At 66.2% G+C, this 23,077-nt stretch overlaps 1 protein-coding gene across 1 annotated transcript; it reads left to right on the top strand.

The window, feature by feature from the left end:
- The first annotated feature begins 781 nt into the window (after positions 1–781).
- RALGDS (ral guanine nucleotide dissociation stimulator) lies at positions 782–22,141 on the top strand. Its single transcript, XM_081103775.1, has 18 exons — positions 782–1,053; positions 9,192–9,302; positions 10,118–10,311; positions 10,837–10,896; positions 11,655–11,848; positions 12,065–12,549; positions 13,231–13,446; positions 13,732–13,835; positions 14,177–14,261; positions 14,742–14,810; positions 15,203–15,289; positions 15,769–15,801; positions 16,087–16,208; positions 16,388–16,483; positions 16,748–16,949; positions 17,115–17,357; positions 18,562–18,676; positions 20,575–22,141. Exons 1-18 carry the CDS (start codon positions 871–873, stop codon positions 20,748–20,750), a joined length of 2,775 nt encoding a protein of 924 aa, XP_080959901.1. The 5' UTR covers positions 782–870; the 3' UTR covers positions 20,751–22,141.
- The last annotated feature ends 936 nt before the right edge of the window (positions 22,142–23,077 follow it).

The raw sequence follows: 23,077 nt of genomic DNA, 5'->3' as shown, positions 1-23,077 counted from the left end.
AGATGGGGTTGCCAAGCCAACGGGCATATCGTTTTTATTTATTTTTTAAAATATATTTTTTATTGATTTCAGAGAGGAAGGGAGAGAGATAGAGAGAGAGAAACATCAATGATGAGAGAGAATCATTGATCAGCCGCCTCCTGCACGCCCCCGACTGGGGATCGAGCCCACAACCCGGGCCTGTGCCCTTGACCAGAATCGAACCCGGGACCCTTCAGTCCGCAGGCCGGAGCTCTATCCACTGAGCCACACCGGTCAGGGCGGTCATATCGTTCTTAATGTCCTAATAGAAACTGCCAATTGTCCCCCCCAGCGTCCCCGGGTGCTCAGGGGGCGCGCAGAGGGTGGGAGTGGCCGGGGTCCCTCTGCCCGTGGACACCTGAGGCTCGGCGCTCGGTGGGTGCGCAGCGTGTGCTTGTGGGGTGTGTAGTGGGGTCCAGCCCTCGTTTTACCGGAGGGAAACGGAGGCTCGCGGGGCGCCCGCGCACGTATTCCCGGCCCTGGCACCAGGCCCCGCCCTCCCGCCGCCGGCCCCGCCCTCCCGCCGCCGGCCCCGCCCTCCCGCCGCCGGCCCCGCCCTCCCGCCGCCGGCCCCGCCCTCCCGCCGCCGGCCCCGCCCTCCCGCCGCCGGCCCCGCCCTCCCGCCGCCGGCCCCGCCCCGGCCCGGCCCGCCCCCGGCCCCGCCCTCCCGCCGCCGGCCCCGCCCTCCCGCCGCCGGCCCCGCCCCGGCCCGGCCCGCCCCCGGCATGACCTCAGCGGGCCGGGCGGCGGGCGCAGAGCGCAGCAGCGCGGAGCCGCGGGGGCCTCCGCCGCCCGCGCCGCCCCGGGTCCCGCGGCCCGGCCGGCCGCCCGCGCCGCTGCGAGCCGCCCATGGTGCAGCGCATGTGGGCCGAGGCGGCCGGGCCTGCGGGCGGAGCCGAGCCGCTGTTTCCGGGCTCCCGGCGGAGCCGCAGCGTGTGGGACGCCGTGCGCCTGGAGGTGGGCGGCCCCGACAGCTGCCCGGTGGTGCTGCACAGCTTCACGCAGCTCGACCCCGACCTGCCGCGCCTAGAGGTGGGTGAGCCCGGGGCCGGCCCGCGCGGCCCAGCGAGCGGGTGGGGTGGGGGCCAGGGTCCCGATCGGTCCGGAGGGAGGGTCCCTCTGCAGAAACCCCCCTCCTCGCGGTAACCCCAGGGCAGCCGGGAGGACGTGGGGGCCGCCCGCGCAGCTGGTCCAGCAGTTTAGGGACCGGCGCTGGTCTGCCTGCCCCTCGTCCGCCGCAGCGCCTGCCTCGCGGAGCCGGTGCCAGCCTCGCGCCTGCAGCCTGGCAGACCTGTTTCCGCGGGCTGTCACCTTGCGAGCAGGGCTGGGCCCTGTTTCGTCTCGGCCGCCAGCCCCGGCTTGCACAGGCAGTTGGCTTCGCAATCCCGGTGCCGAGTGCTTGGGGGGGGGAGGGGGGCAAGCTCCTGGCATGGCCAGGGGTGGCGGGACCACAGTGCCTTCCAGACCCCCCCCCCCCCTTTAGGGTCAGAGGTAGAGCTGCTGTTCAGGACTGCTCCGAGGGAGGGCCGGTGGAGGGGAAGCGGGCCTGCAGCCTGTGGGGCCAGGCGTCGGGCAGGGAGGTGGGGACAGGGCCCGCTCATGCCCAGGGGGTGACCGACTCATTGCTGCTTGGGTAGAAAATGCCCAGCGCCAGCCCTGACCCCGGAGCTCAGTTGGTTAGAGCGTCGTACAATCCGCCAAGGTTGAGGGTTCGACCTCTGGTCAGGGCGCATATACCGATCGACCAACGAACGCATGAATAAATGGAGCAACACATCGATGTTTCTCTCTCCCTCTCTCTCTAAAACCAATAAATAAACATTTTTTTAAAAAGGAAAAGGAAATGCCCCCACACCGTAGGTTTGGAAGGATTCAGAGAAGGGGAGCTGCGCCTGTCAACCACGGGGGCGGGACTCTTGTTCCTGGTGCGCTCTGTGTAGTGGGGTTCAGTGGGTCATGGGGTCACACAGGTTGGGGGGAGCGATACCTTCCTCTCGCCCGCCTGTGCACCTGCCCCTGCAGCAGAGAGAGCAGATCCAGGGATGCGCCCCTCACCCGCTCTGCCTGGGCACGGGGCCTGGGCAGAGGCCAGCCCTGGATGGAGGGGCTCGGCATGTTAAGGCCAAGCCAGAGCCTTAACAGTGAAGTTCCTGAGACACCCTGCCCCCTCCGTGCTGGTTAGGGCCCCTTGGAGCCCTGCACCCCCTCCCCCATCACTGTAGGCCCGGTGTGCTGTGATTGCTGGCAGTCTGCAGCTGGGTCTTGTGCCTCTGCGTGTCCCCAGTATCTCGCCAGGGCCTAGATTTTGCCCAAGGACAAATCGTGTCTCCGTGCCCAGCGTGGGGGGAGCTCTGGGGGCGGGGGGAGGGGACCCCAGCCTGGGAGACACTTTCCTCCTGAGCTCGGCGTGTCCGGGACCCTCATCCACCCCAAGCTTTGGCTTTCCTTGGCGGCTGCAGCAGGACCCTGGGAGGCCTGACACCAGCCCAGCCCTCATCTGACTTGCATTACAGCTGGCAGCCAGGCGGCCTTTGTGTGCTGGAGGGTCTGGCCTGCACGCTCTCAGCTCTCAGCTCTCAGCTCAGCGCCCGGCAGGTTCCTGGCCAGGGTGCGGCCAGCTGCTTAGCCCCTTCCCTGCCCCCCTCCCTCCCTCCCTCTGACCGTGTGCATCCCTGGGGACCTGAGGGAGAGGCAGGTCTGAGCCCTAGCCTTGCCCAGGGGTGGCCTTCTCTCTGTCTCCCCTCCCCTCCCTCCCCCTCTCCCCCTCTCCCTCCCTCTCTCCCCCTCCTGCTGCTGCCATCCGGGACTCAGCACCAGATCCAGGCCGCGACCACTGTTTAGAATCAAAGGGGAAGCTTCTGGCTGGAGCAGGAAAACCAGGGTCCTGGCAGAAGAGGAGTCCACTGCCGGAAACCAAACACAATGACCATTTACCATGGGCGGTGGAGGGGGCGGGGAAGTCCCTGTCCCTCCTGCCAATGCCCCCCCCCCCCCCATCCTGGGGCTGGTTTCCTGGCCGCTGTCGTGCGCCAGAGCGGCAGCAGCACTGCTGTGGGCCCTGTCCTTCCTGGAAACCCCCAGGCAGTGTCTGCCTTCCTCCCCCTGCCCCCCATTTCCCCACCAGCCTCCAGCCAGTGCTTCCCTCGCCGGCTGCCAGATGTCCTCGCACATCTGGGCATCTGCTCCCTCGTCATTTTGATTCTAAGCCTGTGCGGTTCTGTGCTCGCTGGGGGTCACCGGCCCATGCCCCGAGTCCCGGCAGGCCCCTCCTCGGCCGGGCAGCTCTCTGGCCTGTAGCACCTACTGGATGCAGGCGCCACCTCCCCATCCAGCCCTCCAGGCAGGTGCCAGCCCCACTGTCTAGGGGACCAGAGCCCCTGAGCTAGACGTATGCACGGCCGGGAAGGACGCAGCCAGGACTTGACCCTGGGCTGTGTCCTCTTGGGCGCCGACTGTGTACTCGAGACCAGAGGGGTCAGAGAAGGCTTGCCATCGAGGCAACGTTAAGTTCACGAGCAGGACGCTGGAGCTGTGGGAAAATGGAACCGGGCCCAGGCAGCCCAGAAGCCGTGGCCAAGTGAGGGGCAGGGATGCTTAGAGGCCAGAGGAAGGCCAAGTGCTGTGGCCAGAGCACACTGGGGGGCCTCCAGGAAGGAGCAAGCCCTCAGCAAGCCCCCCAGGGTTTAACATAACAGCGCATAGGAGCCGGAACGCTGTGGGAGGCCCAGTGCTGAGCGATTCCATGCATTGTTCCTCTGCGTTCAGGACTATCAGCAGCCCATTCAGCAGAAGGGTCAACTGAGGCGCTAGAGGTTAATTAGATTGCACAGCCTCTCCGAGCGAGCGAGCAGGTGGCAGAGGCAGGGTTCTGACCCAGGCAGCGGGCCTGCAAGTCCTGAGAGCGTCTGTGGGTGGGATGGAGTGAGGGGGGCTCCTCTGTTCTTGGGGTGGAGATACACAAGGGGTCTCCTTCCAGGCTCCCCGCCTCCTCAGGGTCCTCTGGCCTCCTGACCACACTGTGTGCAGATTTTCAGTTTAACCCCCAGGGCCTTGACCCGGGGGCCCAGAGGCATGGCCTCAGGCGCCCGTGTCTGTGTGTCTGCCTGCCATTTGCAGGGTCTGTGCGGTTCCCTCTTGCTTTGCTCCTCGGGCTGCAGGAGAAGGGCGGGTGCCCGCTGGCTGGTTCTGGCTGGGAAGACTCGTGCGCATGCTGGGCTGTAGGTGCCAGACGCTCAGGGAAGGCCCGGAGTGGGAGTGGGGGATGGGGGTCGGCCCTGGGAGATGCTGGACCACCTGGGAATTGGATGGACCCAGGCCCTGTCTTCGTTGGAATCAATTTAGCACCAGCCCTCGGTGGCCCCTGAACGAGCAGTGGGGGCGGTTTTGGGGGCTGCTGGCGGGTGGCCCTGACGGCTCCCTTGGGTGGCCTGTGGCCCCCTGTCCCAGGCTGGGGCCTCCAGCCTCGCAGGCCCAGAATCGCCGTGTTCCCGGACACACAGGTCCAGTGAAGCGACTCCCGATCCATTTCCGAGGGTCTGAGAGTCGACACCTGCGGCCTAGAGCAGGCGGCGGCCGGGCCGGGGCGTGCGCGGCCGGGAGCCCGGTGGCTGGTGGGCAGGGCGGTGGCACCCAGCACAGGGCTGCGTGTGGGGAGTCCAGGCGCGGGGGTTGCTCTGGCACTTTCCTCTCCGGGAAGGTGGGCCGCCCGCACGGCCTGCTCTCGGTCACGCCTGGGGCGTATGCTGTCCTCTGGAAGCGGGGGTGGGGGGCTGGGGGGTGGGGTGGGGGGTAGAGAGGGGGGCTGACGCGGGAGCGTGGGCCTGGAGGGCTGGCTCGGCCCGCAGCCCTGACCTGCTCCTGCGCCCTGAGCCTCGGTTTCCTTCTCTGTAAAATGGGCCTGTGCCCGTTCCTCCGCCGAGTGTTCTGGGAGGACCGAGCGAGAGGCGGCCTGACAGGCGGTCCCCGCAGAGCCGACAGGCGGGGCCCCCGGGTGCGTGTCCTGCCCGGCTCCGGGGAGGTCAGCCTGGTGCTTCCCAGGGTGTCCTGTAGCTGAACCTCGGGCTTGGGGGCCCTGGCCGTCCCCTCGGACAGAGCAGTGGGTACGGTGAGCCTGCCTCCCCCGACTGGCAGTGTGACCCCGGGAAGTCCTTCCCAGCCCTGGTCTCTCTCCCGCATCCGTGTGAGCAGGAGCGGCCACCAGTAGAGCGGGGCCTGGGTGTGTCTCCACAGGACAGGAGCGTCACAGGCCAGGGTTCAAGTCCCTGCCCCAACTGCCACTTCCTGGCTCCTGGCCTGGGCGCGTTCCCCCCGGCTCCTTCCTCATCCATCAAGTGAGGTGTGGGGAGGACAACCGTGACGCGTGTGCCGAGGGCCTGGCGCCCAGGAAGTGCCCACGTGTGCTGGACACTGGTCCGTGGTACTGCTGTGGGGACTGGACCTTCAGCCAGCCCCACCCTACACCGCAGGGGCCGGGCCACCCTCCTCCTCAGCCGTCACCAGCCATCTCTCCTCCCCACGGAGGCACATTTAAAGAGCTGGGCTCCGGCTGGCGGGAGGGTTCCTGGGGAGATGGGCCAGCCTCTTTGGGGGCTCAGCACAGCCTCCAAACTCCAATTTCTGGATCACTGAGCTTCGCGGTTGCCCTGGAAACCAGACACCCTGAGGGGTCTCCAGCCAAGGCTGCCTCTGTGGGTTGCGGTGTCTGGGTCAGGAGAGTGGCCCACCCTTATGCAGGGCTGACCTTGAGTCCCCTCTGTGCCCTTGGGCTCAGTGCAGCGCACCAGCAGGGTCATCCTCCCGGCCCTGGGCTGATGGTCTAAGAGATGAGCCAGGACTTGGACTTGAACAGTCCTGGTTCTCTCCTCAGCCTGGACACTGTCCGCTGGGTCACCCTCCTGGCCTCAGTCTCCCGCTCTGTGTAATGGGTGCCTGGGATTCCTGACGGCTGAGGAGGAGTGTGGCCTGGTCCTAGAATTCCTGGGGTTCCCTCTTGGTCTGTCTCACGTTGGAGCTCCTGCTTTCCAGCAGAAGGGGGAAAAGTCGGAAAGCTGCACGGCTGGCTTCCACCCTCGGACTTTCAGGGTGACTCGGCCCCCCTCTGGGTTCCCGGAGCGCTGGCAGGTCTCCCACAGGCCTCCCGGGAGGTTTTTCAGCCTCAGCTGGTGGTGGTGGTGGTGGTGGTGGTGGTCGGGGGGGCTGTGTGCGTGCCAGCCATCCCACAGCAGCAGCAGGTCCCGCTTCCTGGGCACTTGCGTGTGCCAGGCGCCCGTCTGGGCTTCGAGCCTCACGGCCGCCACTGTGACCCTGTTAGAGAGACGCTCTTCTCCCCACTTCGCAGGCGAGCTCACTGAGGCCGAGGGCGCAGGCTCGGCAGAGCTGGGAGTCAGAGCCCTTCATGCGGACGGTGCTCTGGGGTCTGCTGGGCTCTGGGGAGGGGCCTCATGCACTAGGGCTGCCGGGGGCTGGTGGGTGGCCGGTCAGGGCCGCGGGGTGGCCTCGGTGACTCGGTGGACCCAATGCACACGGGAGCCCTGGCGAACCCCTCGTGGTACCTTGAGGGCATTCGGGCTTGGCCTGCAGTCATTTGGGGACAGCACCCTGCCGGCCCGCCACCCTGAAAAGGCTGATGTGGTGACACATTAACAGATGCCCCCCAGGGCTCGGGGCTGTGGGACACCCCGGGTGCCCATTCTGCTGGCCTCTGCTCACCAGGGCCTGGGGGCACCCCGCCACCTTCACTCCACTGGACCCAGGTGCTGGAAGGCACGGCTCTGAGGGGGTCCCAGGGCCCTGGGGTGCCTGCTTGGGTGGGACAGGAGGCTCTGTCCCCTGAGGACACACCATCCATGTGACAGTCTTTCCTCCTAACAGCTCAGGGCTGCCCCGTGGACGCCGACCCTCAGGACATCTGTCTGCTAGGCCATCCCCTGCTCTCCGAGGCTCCCAGCCCCTGCCAGTGTCCACGGGGCCTGCTGCCCACGGCTGCTCTGGCCCAGGCGGCCCGCTCTGCTCACGGGGTGGCCCAGGGTGATGTGTGGGTTCTGGGGGCGGATGCCCGGGCTCCGGCTGCTTTCCTCCCCTGGCAAGGGGGCGAGGCAGGGAACAGATGCCCACTCCGCCCGGGACCCTGGAACTCCCCGTAGAGCCTGCGCCTGCCTCTCGGTCGACGGCTTCCATGGTGCCCGCACTCAGAGATGCTGTCATGGTCTGGGTTGTCCCTGAGGCTGCTGCGGGAGGGGACAGGGAGGACGGGGTTAGCTCTGCTGGGCCAGTGACTCCCCAGCCCAGCCTGTGTGCTCAGCATCCCACCCTGCCCCCCAGTCGGCTGGCAGAGGGGGCCCCTGGGGTGGGGGCAGGGCTCAGGGATCACATGACGCCCAGGCAGGGCCAGCCAGCTGCTCCCAGCCAGCAAGGCCCATGGCTCAGTGCAGAGCCGCTATTTAGACCCAAGGCCCTGGCCCTGCCCGCGCATTAGCCTGGCCAGGGAGCGCCCTGTCCACAGGCCTGGATGGAGGCTGGGGCAGCCAGGTGCTGTGTGGGCTCCGGAGGGGTTCGAGCCCAGTGCCCTCTGGCAGCAGGTCCTGCACGGCTTCCAGACTGGCCGGACCGTGGGCTCAGCTGGGCCAGATGTGGCTGGAGTCCCAGGAGAGGGCCGGGCCTTGGTGGGAGGCAGCCTCTGGGACTTGGAGGAGATGTGGGGGTGGCCAGGCCCTGGCTGGGTGGGGGTGGCAGGGCTAACAGGCCCCCTCCCCCAGGGCCTCTTCCAGGCAGGCAGCGGGTGTGGGGAAGGATGGGAGCATCTGTTTCTGTTTTTCTGCTTCAGGAGGAGGAATTCCCCTCCCTGCTGGAAGGGCTGGGCCTCCCCAGCGTGGGCTGTGGGCTGTGTGGGTGTGGGAGGTGCTGCTCCCTGCTAACTTCCAGGAAACGGCCGGCTGTCTCCCTGGAGGAGGCAGCGAAGGCTCAGGAGCCGGTGTGATTGCAGCGGCTTTCCCGTTGGTATGATGCCCGGAGTCGGGGGCGGCCTCGGGTCAGAGGAAGTGGGCTTCCGGAGATGGCTCCTGGGCCCCCCAGAGCCCTCCTGGTTCCGGCCCCGGGCCCTACGCAGCCTGGGCGTCAGGACAGGGCTGTCAGTGGCCCGGGCTGAGTCAGCGCTTTGCACTGGGCCTCCTCTGAGGTCCACGCCCACCCTGCCTGGGGCAGTGACCTGTGCCTGGTCCCAGCTGCTGTCACTGACCATGTGATTGATGGCCGTGTGCCCACTGGCACCTCCCAGCCGGCTCCTCCTGAGCCCTCGGAGGTTGGCATCTTTACTCCTAGGCCCCTTCCCCCGCTGCAAGTTCACCCTCCCCTGGACAGGGCCGGCGGGGAGAGGGCTGTGCCTTGACTCAGTGGCCTCGTCCGGGACCGGGTGACAGCGGGATGGGGCCACTGCCTCCGAAAACACGGGCCTTCCTTTCTGCCGGGGTCCGGGCTGCAGCCGGCCGACCCCTCTTCCTGGCCCCGCCAGTCCCGTGGCTTTGGGTCCTGCAGGACCCCGGCCGGCAGCCTGCACGTCAGCACTGTCCTCTTCCTCACCCTGTCCCCGCGCACATGCTGACAGGGAGCTGGGAACTCCTCTGTTGCCCAAGAAGGCACGAGGCCATGAATGAGCAGAACGGGAAGGAAGTGGCCTCCAGGGGGCCCGGCACCTGCCCAGACCTGTGATGCTGGCTCCAGGCCTGGGCGGGGAGGAGCGGCTCTCCTGCGGGGTCTGCTGGGGTCGGGGCGCGGAGGGGGGGTGGAGGGAGGGCCGCACGTCCCCCTGGGTGCCTGGCTGTCGGGTCCCAGCGGCCGCTCGCCTGCAGCAGCGTGACTCCGACAGGTTGCTCTCCTCCCCGCCTCCCCATACCACCTGTGAGGTGACCAGCAGCAGTGCTTGTCTTGGGGGGCACCCTGGGCAGGGGCAGGTTGTTGGGGGGGGGGCCTCGTCTTGTCCACACCCAGCTCCTGGCCGGCAGGGCCGGAGGAGGTGGCCCTGATATGGGTCCCCTTCTCAGGCTGTTCTGTTTCGTTCTGGGTCTGAGGTGTGTGTGGCCACTGATCGGGGCCTCCCCTGGGGAACAGGGTGCACCCCCTGCAGCGTCGGCCGGCAGGGCCCTGACCCCCGCCCGCGCCGGGCGCTGTCTTTGCAGAGCTCCACGCAGGAGATCGGCGAGGAGCTGGTCAACGGGGTCGTCTACTCCATCTCCCTGCGCAAGGTGCAGGTGCACCCCGCAGCCAGCAAGGGCCAGCGCCGGCTCGGGGTGAGTGTGGGGCGCCCGGGTTCCACCTGCCGCCTGGGACTGCACCCACTTGCTCCCAGGGCTTTCCCGCCCTTGGGCCCCACAGTCCTGCTCCCAGAGGAATCAGCCCCGTCCCCCGCCAGGTGCAGCCGCTGCTGGCACATCTGTGTGAACATCAGAAAGGCCACTTCCACCGGCTTCCCTTTTCCCTTCGTGCTGGTTTGGGAGTGTTTGTGCGTCTGGCCCGTGTTTCCTGTTTTGGCTGCTGCTCCCCGCTGTCCTCCTGTCTGTCCTCCCACACCTCCGAGCCTTAACCTCCCCACACTTAGGAAAGGGCGTTTTCACCCCAGAAAGGGTGGGGTGGGGGCTGGCTGCTCGGTACAGTTGCCTGTAACTTGGTCTCTTGGCGAGCACAGCCCGTGGCCCCTCCAGGTCGGAGCCGAGGCCGGCCTTCCGGAAGGGCGGCTGGTTACCACGGTGATCCAGCCCCTCTGGGCCTAGGACCCGGTCAGGCTCTGTGGCCATTGGCACCGCCCTGCGCTGAGTGCCCGCGGGCCCTGCGGTGCTGCTCCCTCCTGCCAGGGCGCTTGGGTGATGCTCTTCCCACAGGGAGGGGCTGTCCTGCTCAGCTAGCACAGGGCCGGCAGGCCTGGCCTTTCCCGTCACCCCTCAGATCCACTTGTAAACGTGAGAACCTTTTTCTGGGGGGACACTTACGTCCCACCTCCTGCCACAAGTCCCCGCGAGCTTGGGCGCTCATCTGCGCTCCAGCCCTCACCCTTCTGGGGGCCCCTGCTGCTGCCCCTGCCCACATGGCCCTCCTCTGCCCACCCCAGTGTGAAAATGAGTCGGCCCTGAGCCTGTACGAGACCTGCAAGGTGCGCACGGTGAAGGCGGGCACGCTGGAGAAGCTGGTGGAGCACCTGGTGCCTGCCTTCCAGGGCAGCGACCTCTCCTACGTCACCATCTTCCTGTGCACCTACCGGACCTTCACCACCACCCAGCAGGTCCTGGACCTGCTGTTCAAACGGTGAGCGCCCGCCCTCGGCAGCACGGGCTCCCCACCTGCTGCTGTGTGTCTCCGGGAAAACGACTTGCCCTCTCTGAGCCTCAGTTTGCTCATGTGAACACAAGCCGCCTCCCAGGTTGTCGGGACTGCTGGGGGCTGACCGAACTCTCCCGCCAAAGCCGCTCTCTGCCTCCAGCCTCGTCGCCCTGTGCCCTGGGGTGAAACAGCTCTCATTTGAGTAGAGGTTCCAGCTTCTCTCTGGGGGTCCCCTGCCTGAGCGCCAGCACAAGGGCCCTGGGGGCAGGTTGGGGGCCCCAGACCCACTCGGATATCTGTGAGGTGCCCGTTGGGGTTCATTCATCCCACAAACGTATTTGTGAGGCCCGTCCTGTGTGCGGGCACTTTTCTGGGCACAGAACATAATTCAGTGCAAAACGCAGCGAAACCCCGGCCCTCCAGGCTCCGGCCCAGCGGGGGGCGGGCGGCCCGTCACAGCGGCCGGCCCAGCAGGTTCGGTAGGTGTGACGCCCTCACCGCCTCCTCTAGATACGGATGCATCCTCCCTTACCCCCACGAGGACGGCGGGCCCCAGGACCACCTGAGGAAGTGAGTGCGCTCGGGCCCTGGGAGGGCCTCCAAGGCTGCGGGGTGGGCAGAACCCTTGCCCCGCTCCCCTGGGGCTGAGGGCTCCAGCAGGAGGGAGAGTGGGGAGCTGTGGGTGGGCCCCGGGCCCCAGGGAGCAGAGGGAGGCTGGGGACCTAGAGCCAGCCCCCCGAGAGAGAGCCGTCCCCCCACAGCCCGCCCAGCCCTGCTCGCCCCGTCCCTGCCCTGTCCCTGTCTGGGTGCCCAGGACAGGTGGTGTGGGAGCGCCGGTTCACACCCGGCCCCACCTCGTCCTCCCAGCCCAGCTGCGCCCGCTCCCCGCGGACAGTGTCAAGGGAAGACGAGGCACAGAGAATAGGGCAGCACATCGGGCAGCAGCTGAGGCTGAGCTGCCACGAGGGCCATGACAGCTGGGCAGGGCACTCGCTGCTGGCCCCTCCTCCCTGCATGGTTAGGCGGCACCCACTGTGTGCCAGTCTGTGCCAGGACCGAGCAGGCAGCCCCTCCCTAGCCTGGTGGAGTGTATGGTCTGGGGGGGGGTGCTGGAGATAGACAGAGAGGGTATCAGGCTTTCCGGGCAGGGAAGTGGTCACACGGTCAATGGAGGGCACCCTGCCTGCTCACCAGGCTGGGTGGGCAGGGGCACTGGCCTCTGGATGGACAGGGACGGGCCCAGAGTCCAACCCCCACACGGCCATGGGAGGGCTGCATGGAGGGGGAGCCAGGCCCTTTGACTCTGCTGCCCCCATTCCCCCGCCCAGTGCCATCTCCTCCATCCTGGGCACCTGGCTGGACCAGTACTCGGAGGACTTCTACCAGCCCCCGGGCTTCCCCTGCCTCAAGCAGCTGGTGGCCTATGTGCAGCTCAACATGCCTGGCTCGGACCTGGAGCGCCGCGCGCACCTGCTCCTGGCTCAGCTGGAGCGCACGGAGCTCACGGAGGCGGAGCTGGAGGGTGCGGAGAATGGGGGGGCCCTCGGGCGGGGTCAGTGCTGGACACAGAGGAACCTCCAGAGGCTGGCGTGGGCAGGCCAGGAGCAGAGACTGGCCTCAGACCACCCACCTGACTGCGGGTGGGAAAGCGTCCGGGGCTGAGGCTTCTCTGGAAGGCAGTGGCGTGGTTTTTGTCTTGGGAAAGCAGGCGTGTTGCTGAACATTTCTCCTGTTACAGCTCTATCACCAGCTCCAGCGCTAGAGCCAGCTCCAGCACCAGTTCTAGCACCCAGTCCTGTGCCAACTTCAGAGCAGGAGCCAGCTCCATCGCCAGCTCCAGCGCCCAGTCTAGCGCCAGCTCTAGCATCCAGTCCTGTGCCAACTTCAGAGCAGGAGCCAGCTCCAGCGCCAGCTCTAGCATCCAGTCAAGCTCTAGTGTCCAGTCCAGTGCTGGCATCAGAGCAAGAGCTAGTGCTGGCTGGAGAGCCTGAGCCCGCTCTTGAACCAGCTCCAGAGCGAGAGCCAGCCCCGGGACCCACTCCAACAGCAACTGCAGAGCTGGAACCGGCTCTGTCGCAAACTCTGGAGCTAGAGCCGGCTCCAGCACCAGAGCCTTCCTGGCCTTCGCCTGTGGCTGCAGAGAACGGGCTCAGCGAGGAGAGGCCTCACCTCTTGGCGTTTCCTCCCTACCTGGTGGCGGAGCAGTTCACCCTGATGGACGCGGTGAGCAGCTCTGCTCAGCGGGCAGGAGGGCGCACCTTCCTCTGGCATCTGCTGCCCACATGGCCGTTCCCTGGTCCAAGCTGGTGGCCTGCCCCCCCCCCCCCCAAGCTCCAGCTCTGCGCACCGTGTGACCCGGGCGAGCTTCATATCCCCAGGCCTCCATTTCCCTGCGGACTGTGGAGCTGGGACCCCACCCACCCCCTCTCTGCACAGAGTAACTGAGGGTTAAAGGAAGTGGAACAATAGAAAATTGGGGAGCCGGGCTGTTTGGGGGGGAGGGGAGCTCCCCCATCTGCCCAGGAGGCCTCACCACTTAATAGGCACCTGTACTGGCCCCAGGGCAGCCTTGGCCACACCTCCAGCTGTGGACCCCCAATGGATGAGCATCTGGACAGGGAGGGGCACAGGTGTGAGGGGCTCAGGGCCACCCGGTGCCACTTGGTGTGGTGCCCGCAGTTAGGGTGTGGCTGGTGAGGACGCCACACTCTCCCGCCGGCGTTTCATCCCGGGTCCCTCGCGTGCTGGTGCCCACGGGGCAGGGAACAAAGCCCCGGGCTCCACTGCTCAGCCACAGCCTCAGCTTTCAGGTCCCCAGCACTGACCAGGGCCCTGCCTGGGACTGGGGGGGACCGGTGCTGTGCTGGGGTGTGGCGGAGCCGAGTGACACGCCCCTGCCCCCAGGAGCTGTTCAAGAAGGTGGTGCCCTACCACTGCCTGGGCTCCATCTGGTCCCAGCGGGACAAGAAGGGCAAGGAGCACCTGGCTCCCACCGTCCGGGCCACCGTCAGCCAGTTCAACAGCGTGGCCAACTGCGTCATCACCACCTGCCTCGGGGACCGGAGCGCGACGGCCCGGGCCCGGGCCAGGGTGGTGGAGCACTGGATCGAGGTGGCCAGGGTATGCGGGAGCCCTTTGCTGCCTTCACCCCCTCCCAGGGCTGTGGTCTGTGGCACCAGCCCTTCCGTTTCAGGGCCTCGATGACCTTGACCTGTCTCCCTCCAGCCCCCCTCCCCCCCTACCCCGTGCTCACTTCCTCCTTAGGTTCCTTCCTGGGTTGAGCTCAGGTCCCTCCCACGCCCCAGCGATATTCATGGGGCACGGGTCCCCTGGGAGGGGGGCTCCCGGGCATGTCACCCAGAAGGGGAGGTGCCAGCCCCCCTCACGCTGCTCCCCTGCCCCCAGGAGTGCCGGGTCCTCAAGAACTTCTCGTCCCTCTACGCCATCCTCTCCGCTCTGCAGAGCAACTCCATCCACCGGCTGAAGAAGACGTGGGAGGAAGTGTCCAGGTGGGCGGGCCTCCGGGGCTGGGCCCTGCCCTCGTGAGCCTGCGACCTGCAGGGCCCACGTGTGGGGTGGGGGGCGGGCGGCAAACCTTCCACTGGCCTTAGGCCAGCAGTTCTGCCTCAGGACTTAGGTTCCCTATCTGTCAGGCCCTGGACTGAGCCCCAAAGTCAAAACTGGTCCCAACAGAGGCCTCAGTAGAACTGGGGACGGCTCCCAGGTGACCCCTTTGAGAGCCCCACCCCCAGGCCCCCGGAGCCCTAGGACCGCGGGACCAGCGCCCGGCAGCTCGGGCCCTTGGGCTCTGCAAGGAGAGGGGTCTGCGCTCACACCCTCCCGCCCCCAGGGACAGCGTGCGCGTCTTCCAGAAGCTGTCGGAGATCTTCTCCGATGAGAACAACTACTCGCTGAGCAGAGAGCTGCTCGTCAAGGTGAGGTGGGCGGAGCCTCGCAGCAAAAGGTCTTTGCAAACTTCCGGGCCTGTCTTGTCTGGACCTTTGGGGAGAGGGGGACCTGTTTGGGCGTGGGCAGGTGGGGGCAGTTTCAGGGACAGGAGGCCCGGGGAATGGGCTGGCCTGGGAGAGGGGAGGCTTTTCTAGAAGGTGGGCGGCCTGGCGGGGTTAGGTCTCCTGCTCCCGTGCGGTCCCCTCCTACAGCGCCCTCCAGGCTGGTGGTGATGGCGTCGGGTGGGCATCCCTTCCCTGCCCAGTCCAGCCTGTGCCCTGGGCAGGCCCTTGCCACCCCCTTCTGTCTGAGCTCACTTCCCAGGGGAGGGCACGTGCCTGCCCAGGGGACAGGTCCCAAAGGGGCTGCCCAGGCGTGGGTCCAAGTGACTAGACAGATCTGGGTGCATGTGGGGGCGAAGGGCGAAGGGCAGAAGGCCTCACTGAGCCCATGCTCAACCCTGGCAGGAGGGGACCTCCAAGTTTGCCACCCTGGAGATGAACCCCAAGAGAGCCCAGAAGCGACCGAAGGAGACGGTGAGTGTGCCCAGGCCCGAAGCGCGGGGTGGCCTCCCGAGTCCCCCGCCCGCTGCCCTCCTGCCTCACACGCCCCTTAGACCTGGCCTGGCAGGGCCGTCCCTCACCAGCCGCTGTCGAGGACTAGTTGCAGCCACCAGGGCAAGGCCCTGAGACCCAGGCTCGGGGGATTCGGGGCGGGGAGGGTCAGGGACCCATCATCTTGGGGGTTTACCAGATACCAGGCCTGGAAGGTTACTGGAGGGTTTGGGGGCCATGGGCACTAGGAGGGGGATGAGCGCTTAAGGGTCCCCAGGCTGCTCCGAGTGGGAGCCCAGGGTTGGGGCTAGGGGCCGAGGCTGAGGGGCTCCCGGGGGAGTGCGTGGACCCCACTTACCGCCTCGATGTCACAGGGTGTCATCCAGGGCACCATCCCCTACCTGGGCACGTTTCTCACGGACCTGGTGATGCTGGACACCGCGATGAAGGACTACCTGTATGTGAGTGAGCTGGGGCGGGGCGGGGCGGGGCGGGCCCTGAAGCCCGAGGAGAGAGCGCCCCTCAGCGAGCCCTGAGCCCCAGCCCCTGGCCCGTGCGTCAGGGCAGCTGCCCCTCTTACCAGTGGGTAACCAGCTCACCATCTGGCCGTGGGGCTCAGAGCTGCAGGAGAGTTTAGCCAAGCTGGACATGGTCCCTCCCTCAAACCGTGCCCACGGACAAGAGAGGCCACACCCTCCAAGTCAGGCACGTGGTAGCCAAGCAGGGTCTTCTTGTCCGAGGATTCAGTCGCTTCTTCTGTCCTCAGAGTTGGAGGAGAAGGTCTCCCCAGCGCCCAGCTCCCAGGACCCACCCAAGGTCCAAGTTTGTGTGCATGCCCTGCCCCCTGGTGTTCGCTGTCGGTAGTGCAGCCTGAGAGGGGAGCCGGGTGGTCATGGGCATGGGGACACTTTCTGATGGGCGTTGGCTGTCTGCCTTCCAGGGGAGACTGATCAACTTCGAGAAGAGGAGGAAGGTGAGCAGCCACTGCCCTCACTTTGGGGCGGGAAATCAGACGCCCCCAGCGCACCCTCTTGGCTTCCCCCTTCCTGTTGTATTAATGGGGAGAGCTGGATGCAGAAGGGGGACCCTCTTCCAGAGGAGGTTGGGGAGCAGGAGTGAGCACCCAGGACAGTTTCCTGGGGAGGGGCTGCTGGAACCCAGCTGAGGATCGGGTCAGGCCTGGGTGGGGGCAGAGAAGAGGAGGTGACCCAGCACCCCACTCAGGCCCTCCCCGCCCCGCCCTGCCCTCTGGCCCCAGGAATTCGAAGTGATCGCCCAGATCAAGCTGCTGCAGTCCGCTTGCAACAACTACAGCATCGAGCCCGAGGAGCAGTTCGGGGCCTGGTTCCGGGCCATGGCGCGGCTCAGCGAGGCCGAGAGGTGAGGCGGGCGGGGGTCGGGCGCGTTACAGGCTGGAGGGCCTGCGGCACGGGCTCTTGTCAGCAGTGACCCTGTTGCCTGGCGAGGTGGCTGGGTGCCCACACTCCAGCCGCTGGCACATGCCGGGAGGGAGACTGAGCGTGGCTCCAGTAGCTCACAGCTGCCGCCCTGTCCCGTAGCTACAGCCTGTCGTGTGAGCTGGAGCCCCCCTCCGAGTCGGCCAGCAACACCCTGAAGGCCAAGAAGAGCACGGCCATCGTCAAGCGCTGGAGCGAGTGGGTGCCACGGGCTGGGGGTCCCCTGGGGGGAGCGGGAGGCCGCCAGCTGGAACTGAGATCCCAGCTCCTCCACGGACCAGCCCTGTGACCCGGGAAGTCACCTCACCTCCCTGGGCCTCAGGTTCCTCCTCTGAAATGGGGGTGATGCTAAAGGGTGTCACATGGCCTGAGCCAATGGGGTGCCTGGAGCAGAGTGTGGGGGGGCGGGGATGGGATGTGTCCCGGGGAGGCCTCCCCCAAGTAACCCAGCCCTCCCTCCAGCCGCCAGGCCCCCAGCACGGAGCTGAGCACCAGTGGCAGCTCGCACTCCAAATCCTGCGACCAGCTCAGGTGTAGCCCCTACCTCAGCGGCGGGGACATCGCCGACGCGCTCAGCGTCCACTCGGCCGGCTCCTCCAGCTCCGACGTGGAGGAGATCACCATGAGCTTTGTCCCTGAGTCCCCCGACGGCCAGGAAAAGAAGGTGACTGCCCCCCAGCCCTTTGCAGCCCCTCCTTTCCGGGTTCCAGTGTCCCCCCTCCACACCCACAAAAGGGGCCCGGAAGCCCCTCAAAGCCCCCAGAGCTGGGCCCCCACCTGGGGTGCCCTGCAGGGGTCGGGGCCTCTGCTGACCGTGCCGTCCCCACAGTTCTGGGAGTCGGCCTCCCAGTCGTCCCCGGAGACCTCGGGCATCAGCTCGGCGTCCAGCAGCGCCTCCTCCTCCTCGGCCTCCACCACGCCCGTGGCCAGCGCCCGCACCCACAAGCGCTCCGTCTCGGGGGTCAGCAGCTACAGCGCCTCGCTGCCGCTCTACAACCAGCAGGTGGGCGACTGCTGCATCATCCGGGTCAGCCTGGACGTGGACAACGGCAACATGTACAAGAGCATCCTGGTGAGCGGGCGGCGGTGCCCGGGCCCCCTTCTGCCAGGCAGCACAGGACTGGACGCCCGTCCGGCCGCCCTCCTTCCAGCGGGTCAGGGAGGACAGGAGTGAAGCCAGGCTCGGCGGCCGGATGAGGGCAGTAGACATCCGATCACAGCCAGGGAACAGGTCTCAGGGAGCACCGGGCAGTGTCCCAAGGAGGGGGGTTCCCAGGGGCTGGAGGGGCAGCAAGCAGGCCCGGGGCTCAGGGGTAAGAGGGTCAGGGAAGTGTCGGGGGCTGGGGGGGCGGGAGTCACTGGAGGTCGGAGCCGAGGAGGGCAGAGAGACCTGTGACTGTCTCCGGGGGACGGGCTGGTGGCCGGGTGTGGGGGGGAGGGGGGGTGGCCGGGTGTGGGGGGGAGGGGGGGTGGCCGGGTGTGGGGGGACGGGCTGGCGCCAGGCTGGTGGCCGGGTGGGGGGGGTGGCCGAGTGTGGGGGGACGGGCTGGTGCCAGGCTGGTGGCCGGGTGTGGGGGGACGGGCTGGTGCCAGGCTGGTGGCCGGGTGTGGGGGGACGGGCTGGCGCCAGGCTGGTGGCCGGGTGTGGGGGGGGGGCAGCGATCACTGGCGCCAGGCTGGTGGCCGGGTGTGTGTGGGGGGGGCAGCGATCACTGGTGCCAGGCTGGTGGCCGGGTGGGGGGGGGCAGCGGTCAGACACTGCATGGAATCTGAAGGTCGAGATCCATCCAGTGGGATTGACCTGTGGGGGTCCCCGCCACACCCCACCACTGGGTAGGGTGCCCCGTGCCACAGTCGCCTGGGTGACCGTGTCTGAAGCCGCTGCACTCTGGCCCTTGGGGTGGACACAGCAGGGGCCGCCTGGCCTGTGCGGACCACGGCGGCAGCCTCCACCCTGGCGGGCCTGGCACGTTGGCGGCCCCTGGCCGGCCCGTGGCCCCCGCCTCCAGGGTTGTCTGGCCCCAGGCTCGTGGGTGCTGTTGTGGAGGGGCAGTTGGTTGCCCAGGAAGTGTGGGAGGGGGTGGCAGGCCTGTGAGAGGATGGAGAGTAGGAACAATTGGGAAAGACCCCTCGTCACTGCAAGGCCTCCCCGGGGAGGTGGCGAGCCCCCCCAGACCGAGCACCCGGCCAGAGGCTGTGAGCCCCCGTGCGCGGTACAGGGCGGCTCCGAGGGCCCCTGGCCGCAGCCCCCTGACGGCCTGACCCACCCGATCCAGGTGACCAGCCAGGACAAGGCTCCGGCTGTCATCCGCAAGGCCATGGACAAGCACCACCTGGACGAGGAGCAGCCGGAGCAGTATGAGCTGGTGCAGGTCATTTCCGACGAGAGAAGTAAGCGGGGCCGGGGGTGAGGGCCACGGCGGCGGGGGGGGCCGGGGGGGGGAGGGTGAGGGCCGCGGCGGCAGGAGGGGGGGCCGTGGCGGGGCGGGAGCAGCAGCAGCACCAGGCCCACCCCCCGAACCCGCACCAGCAGGGGAGGGGTAGGCTTTGCACACACACTGACCTGCTCCTGGCCGGGCCTGGACGCCCCAGAGTTTTCTCATTGCCCCCCCGGATTTCTGGGCCTGGGTCTCGAACCCCGTCCAGAGCTGCAGTGAAGGAGAAAGGCTTTCCTCCTGGGAAAAGCAGCCAGGCGGCCGAGCCTACAGCCGTCCCGGGGCACCTTCTGGCTGGGACGGGAAGTGTGTGCGCCAGCAGAGCCATGACTGCCGTGGGCTGGAGTGTTAAGTATGTTAACATCCACTCGCACGCGTCACAAACCACCGCAGACCGGGTGCCTTATAAACCACGGAAGCTTGTTTCTCACGGTTCTGGAGGCTGAAGTCCAAGGTCAGGGTGCCAGCCGTGCCGGCCGAGGGCCCTCTCCCGGAGGCAGACACTGACTTCTGGCGGTGCCCGCACGTGGGGGTGGGGGGGGGCTCTCAGCGCTCTTTTCCGAGGGCGCTAACCCCCTTCCCAGGGGCTCCACCCTCACGAGCGCATCACCTTCCCAGAGCCCCACCTCCTGACCCCGTTGCCTTGGGGTTTGCTTTCACCAGGAATGTGGGGGGAGACAGACATTCAGTCCAAGGCAGAGGCTGCTGGGGGGCAGCTCGGGACCCTGAACCCCAGGGAAGGGACCGGCAGAGCACAGACTCTGAGGCAGAGGCCAGGGCTCAGGGTCCCAGCCAGCTCCCCTGTCCACCTCCCACAGGGACGTAACACAGCCAGGGCGGGCAGTAGGCTTACAGTTGTGAGTACACCAAGCACAGCCTTCGTTCTTTTATTGTTTAATTACTGTTTTGTTTTCCATGTGGGCACTGTAAACCTACTTTTGCCCACCCTGGTATACGCTCCTGGGACATACGTGTGCCATAAAGGTTAACTGTAAACGTCACCCCGCACGTCCTCCCCGAGCTGCTCCCCTGCTCCCCGACATGAGCCCCGACCATCAGCCAGGCCCCCATGATCTCAGAGTTGGTTTCTAAATCCCCTCTCACCTCCCTGCACCGTCTTCGTGAGGTGGGACGTGAGGCTGACCCAGGTGAAGGACCTAGAGCAGTGATGGCGAACCTCTGACACGCGTGTCACCTCTGAACTCATTTTTTTGGTTGATTTTTCTTTGTTAAATGGCATTTAAATATATAAAATAAATATCAAAAATAGAAGTCGTTGTTTTACTGTGGTTGCAAAGATCAAAAAATTTCTCTATGTGACACGGCCCAGAGTTAAGTTAGGGTTTTTCAAAATGCTGACACGCCGAGCTCACAAGGTTCGCCATCACTGGCCTAGAGAGCCACGCGGGGCAGCGGGCACAGGTTCCGGCGGGCGGGGGGGCCTGGCAGGGCAGCCGGCGGGTGGGAAACAGGAGCCAAGCGTCAGGGTCTGGGGGTGCCCGGCTCCCCGGCGGCACAGCGGTCTGCCCTTCGCTGGGCCCAGCGCTCTCGTGCTGAGCAGGGCGGGGTTCGCGGAGGTGTTCTGGGGTCTACAGAACCTCTTCCTGCTTGAGATCCTGGTCAGCGAAGGCAGCGGGCCAGGGGGCAGCCTGGGTGGCCCTTCCCCCGCTCCAGAGATGGGGCCGTGGAGAGGAGTCGCGAGGTTCCATCGGCGTCCCGCCTGCGCAGTCTCCTCGGCCCGTGTCGCTGAGGGGGTCCCTGGTGGGCCTGGGGGTGGGTTGGAGGTCTCGGTGCTGAGCCCAGGCCTGTCCTGGGGGCTCTCATACTGACCACCCCTCTCCCCTCCCCGACCAGAGCTGAAGATCCCGGACAACGCCAACGTGTTCTACGCCATGAACTCTGCCGCCAACTATGACTTTGTCCTGAGGAAACGGGCCTTCCCCAAGGGGGCCAAGGTCCGGCATGGCGCCAGCTCCACTCTCCCCCGCATGAAGCAGAAGGGACTCAGGATTGCCAAGGGCATCTTCTAGCTGGTCCCTGGCGCTGCCCAGCCACAGGGCTGCCCTCCAGGCTCTGGCAGGCTGGGCAACCAAGCACTTACCGACGACACTGGCCCAGGCCAGGCGGGCATCTTCTGCCCAGCCTGCCACCGGGCCGCCCGCCCCGACTCCAGTTTCTCCCTGGACCTCCTGCTGCCGGGATTGACGCCTGCCCGTCAGCAGGCTGACCTGGCCTCCCGGGACCACTCGCCGCCTTAGGTGCCTTCCGCTCTCTGGAGCCAGAGGACTAGCCGACCTGGCCCAGGAGCTGCCACGGGCACGGAGCCCTGCCTGCCACTGGGCACGCCCTCGCTACACCGCCCTCACACCTTCCCAGGTGTGGGTCACTGCCACCTGTGCCCACGGGCAGCCCAGGGCACCCGCGCATCCACTGGACCTGACCACTGCGGTTCTCTCCTCGCGCCCACGGACACCGGCCGTGCCATTCACGGGGCCCGGCCCCTCCACCACTCGAGCCTTCCGCAGGCTGCACCAAAGATCCACCATCAGGCCACGGAGTGCGGGAGCCCCGCACGCGAGCCCGGCCCCCCTCGGGGAGGAGGGACCCTCCTCACCTGTGAGTGAGGACCAGGCCCGCGAGTCCCCTGGCGCCTCCCGGGCTTCTCGGGACCACACGGGCGGGGCCGGGGGAAAGGAGGATTGGGGGGAAGGGAGGGGGTGGATATTTGTATAAAAGGCAAAAATCATGTTTACCAGTTGGGGAGGGGCAATATTTATTTGTTGTAAATAGTAAATGCTAGACTTGGATATTATATTAAAACCCTGTTTCTACGATAGCCCTGGAGGTGGCGCTTTTGTTCTTTCATCTGTGCTCCTTTATTTGTTAAAAAATGTATTTTTATTGATTTCAGAGAGGAAGGGAGAGAGAGAGAGAGAAACATCAATGATGAGAGAGAATCATTGATCGGATGCCTCCTGCACACCCCCACTGGGGATCAAGCTCACAACCCGGGCATATGACCTGACCAGGAATCGAACCTGTGACCTCCCGGTTCACAGATCAATACTCAACCACTGAGCCAGGCTGGCCAGGCACGTCTGTGCTCCTTTAAACGACACGCAGTCGCCTGGTCTGTGTTCAGACAAGAAGCTGTGGGGGGCTGTCGGCTTCTCTGCAGGAAGAAGAGGCTCCCACAGACACCCCCCCCCCTGCCCCGTTCCACCTTCCACAGGGTGTGTGGTGACTGGGGCATCATGAACTGGGCAGCGAGCTGAGACCGAACCCTCAGGACCCCCGGTGGGAGGGGGCGAGGGGCTTTCACAGGGCATAGCGACCACCTCTGAAATACAGGTGTCTTTAAAAATTACACTGGTGATCCCCTGTCTCTCCCATCGATGCTTCTTTCCCTCCCTCCCTCTCTAAAAAAAAAAAAAAAATTAAAAAAGAAAAGAAATATCTAAAATAGGCAAATTGAGACAGGAAATGGAGTAAGAAGCTCCAGGGGTCATCGCTCAAGGAGACAGCCATTAAGCTGGGAGGGGAACCCACCAGAATCACCAAATGCGGGGCTCTTGTACCTCATCAGACACAGCAGCCGAGGTGCCCGCTGCACCTGACCAGGTGACAAGGTCTCTGGCGGGTCACACGCTGACCACAGAGACCAGAGGACAGGAGCCAGGGACCGCACACCACCAGCGATGCAGGCTGCGCTGGGGAGTTCCCACAGGGACGGGCTGCACCCTGGGCCCTCAGACTCCCGCCCTGGTGCTCAGCCCCCGCTGCTCCGCAACTGACAGGCCCAGGAGACCAGCCTCGTTCCAGGGAAAGAAATTCACAGACTCGGAGCGGAAGGCCTGACCAGGCTCCGCCCTCAGGGCCCTGCGGGGCGGCGTTACTAAGGACTCTTCAGAAATAAAAAGGCTTCTGAGAGCACAGGCGCGATTCTGCATCAAACACCATACACTGGGATGTCACTCAGCCACAAAAAGGAGTGGCTTCTGATCCCCACGACAACACGAGGTCCCGGGAAAACAGGATTCCACGTTCAGCGGGTGTCTACGCCTGGCTGGGTGGCTCCGTTGGAGGGAGCATCATCCCACTCACCAGAAGGTCGTGGGTTCAATTCCCAGTCAGGACATACACCTGGATTGTGGGTTCGATCCCCTGTCTCTCTCTCACTCCCTGCCCCCCCCCCCCCCCCCAAAAAAAATCAATAGCCCGGCCGGCGTGGCTTAGCAGCATCGACCTATGAACCAGGCAGTCACGGTTCGATTTTGTCAGGGCACAGGCTTGGGTTGCCGGCTCCATCCCCAGTAGGGGGCGTGTAGGAGGCAGCCGGTCCATGATTCTCTCTCAT

Source organism: Myotis nattereri, assembly GCF_964212035.1.
Source record: "Myotis nattereri genome assembly, chromosome: 12".
In the NCBI taxonomy this organism is placed as follows: domain Eukaryota; kingdom Metazoa; phylum Chordata; class Mammalia; order Chiroptera; family Vespertilionidae; genus Myotis; species Myotis nattereri.
This window is presented reverse-complemented; position numbering and strand designations above follow the sequence as displayed.

Bases quoted from the DNA above. Each gene is read 5' to 3' on its own strand.
- RALGDS (XM_081103775.1), top strand. From the start codon at position 871: ATGGTGCAGCGCATGTGGGCCGAGGCGGCCGGGCCTGCGGGCGGAGCC. The intron at 10,312-10,836 runs GTGAGCGCCCGC...CGCCTCCTCTAG, and splicing joins CTGGACCTGCTGTTCAAACG to ATACGGATGCATCCTCCCTT. The intron at 15,802-16,086 runs GTGAGCAGCCAC...CTCTGGCCCCAG, and splicing joins ACTTCGAGAAGAGGAGGAAG to GAATTCGAAGTGATCGCCCA.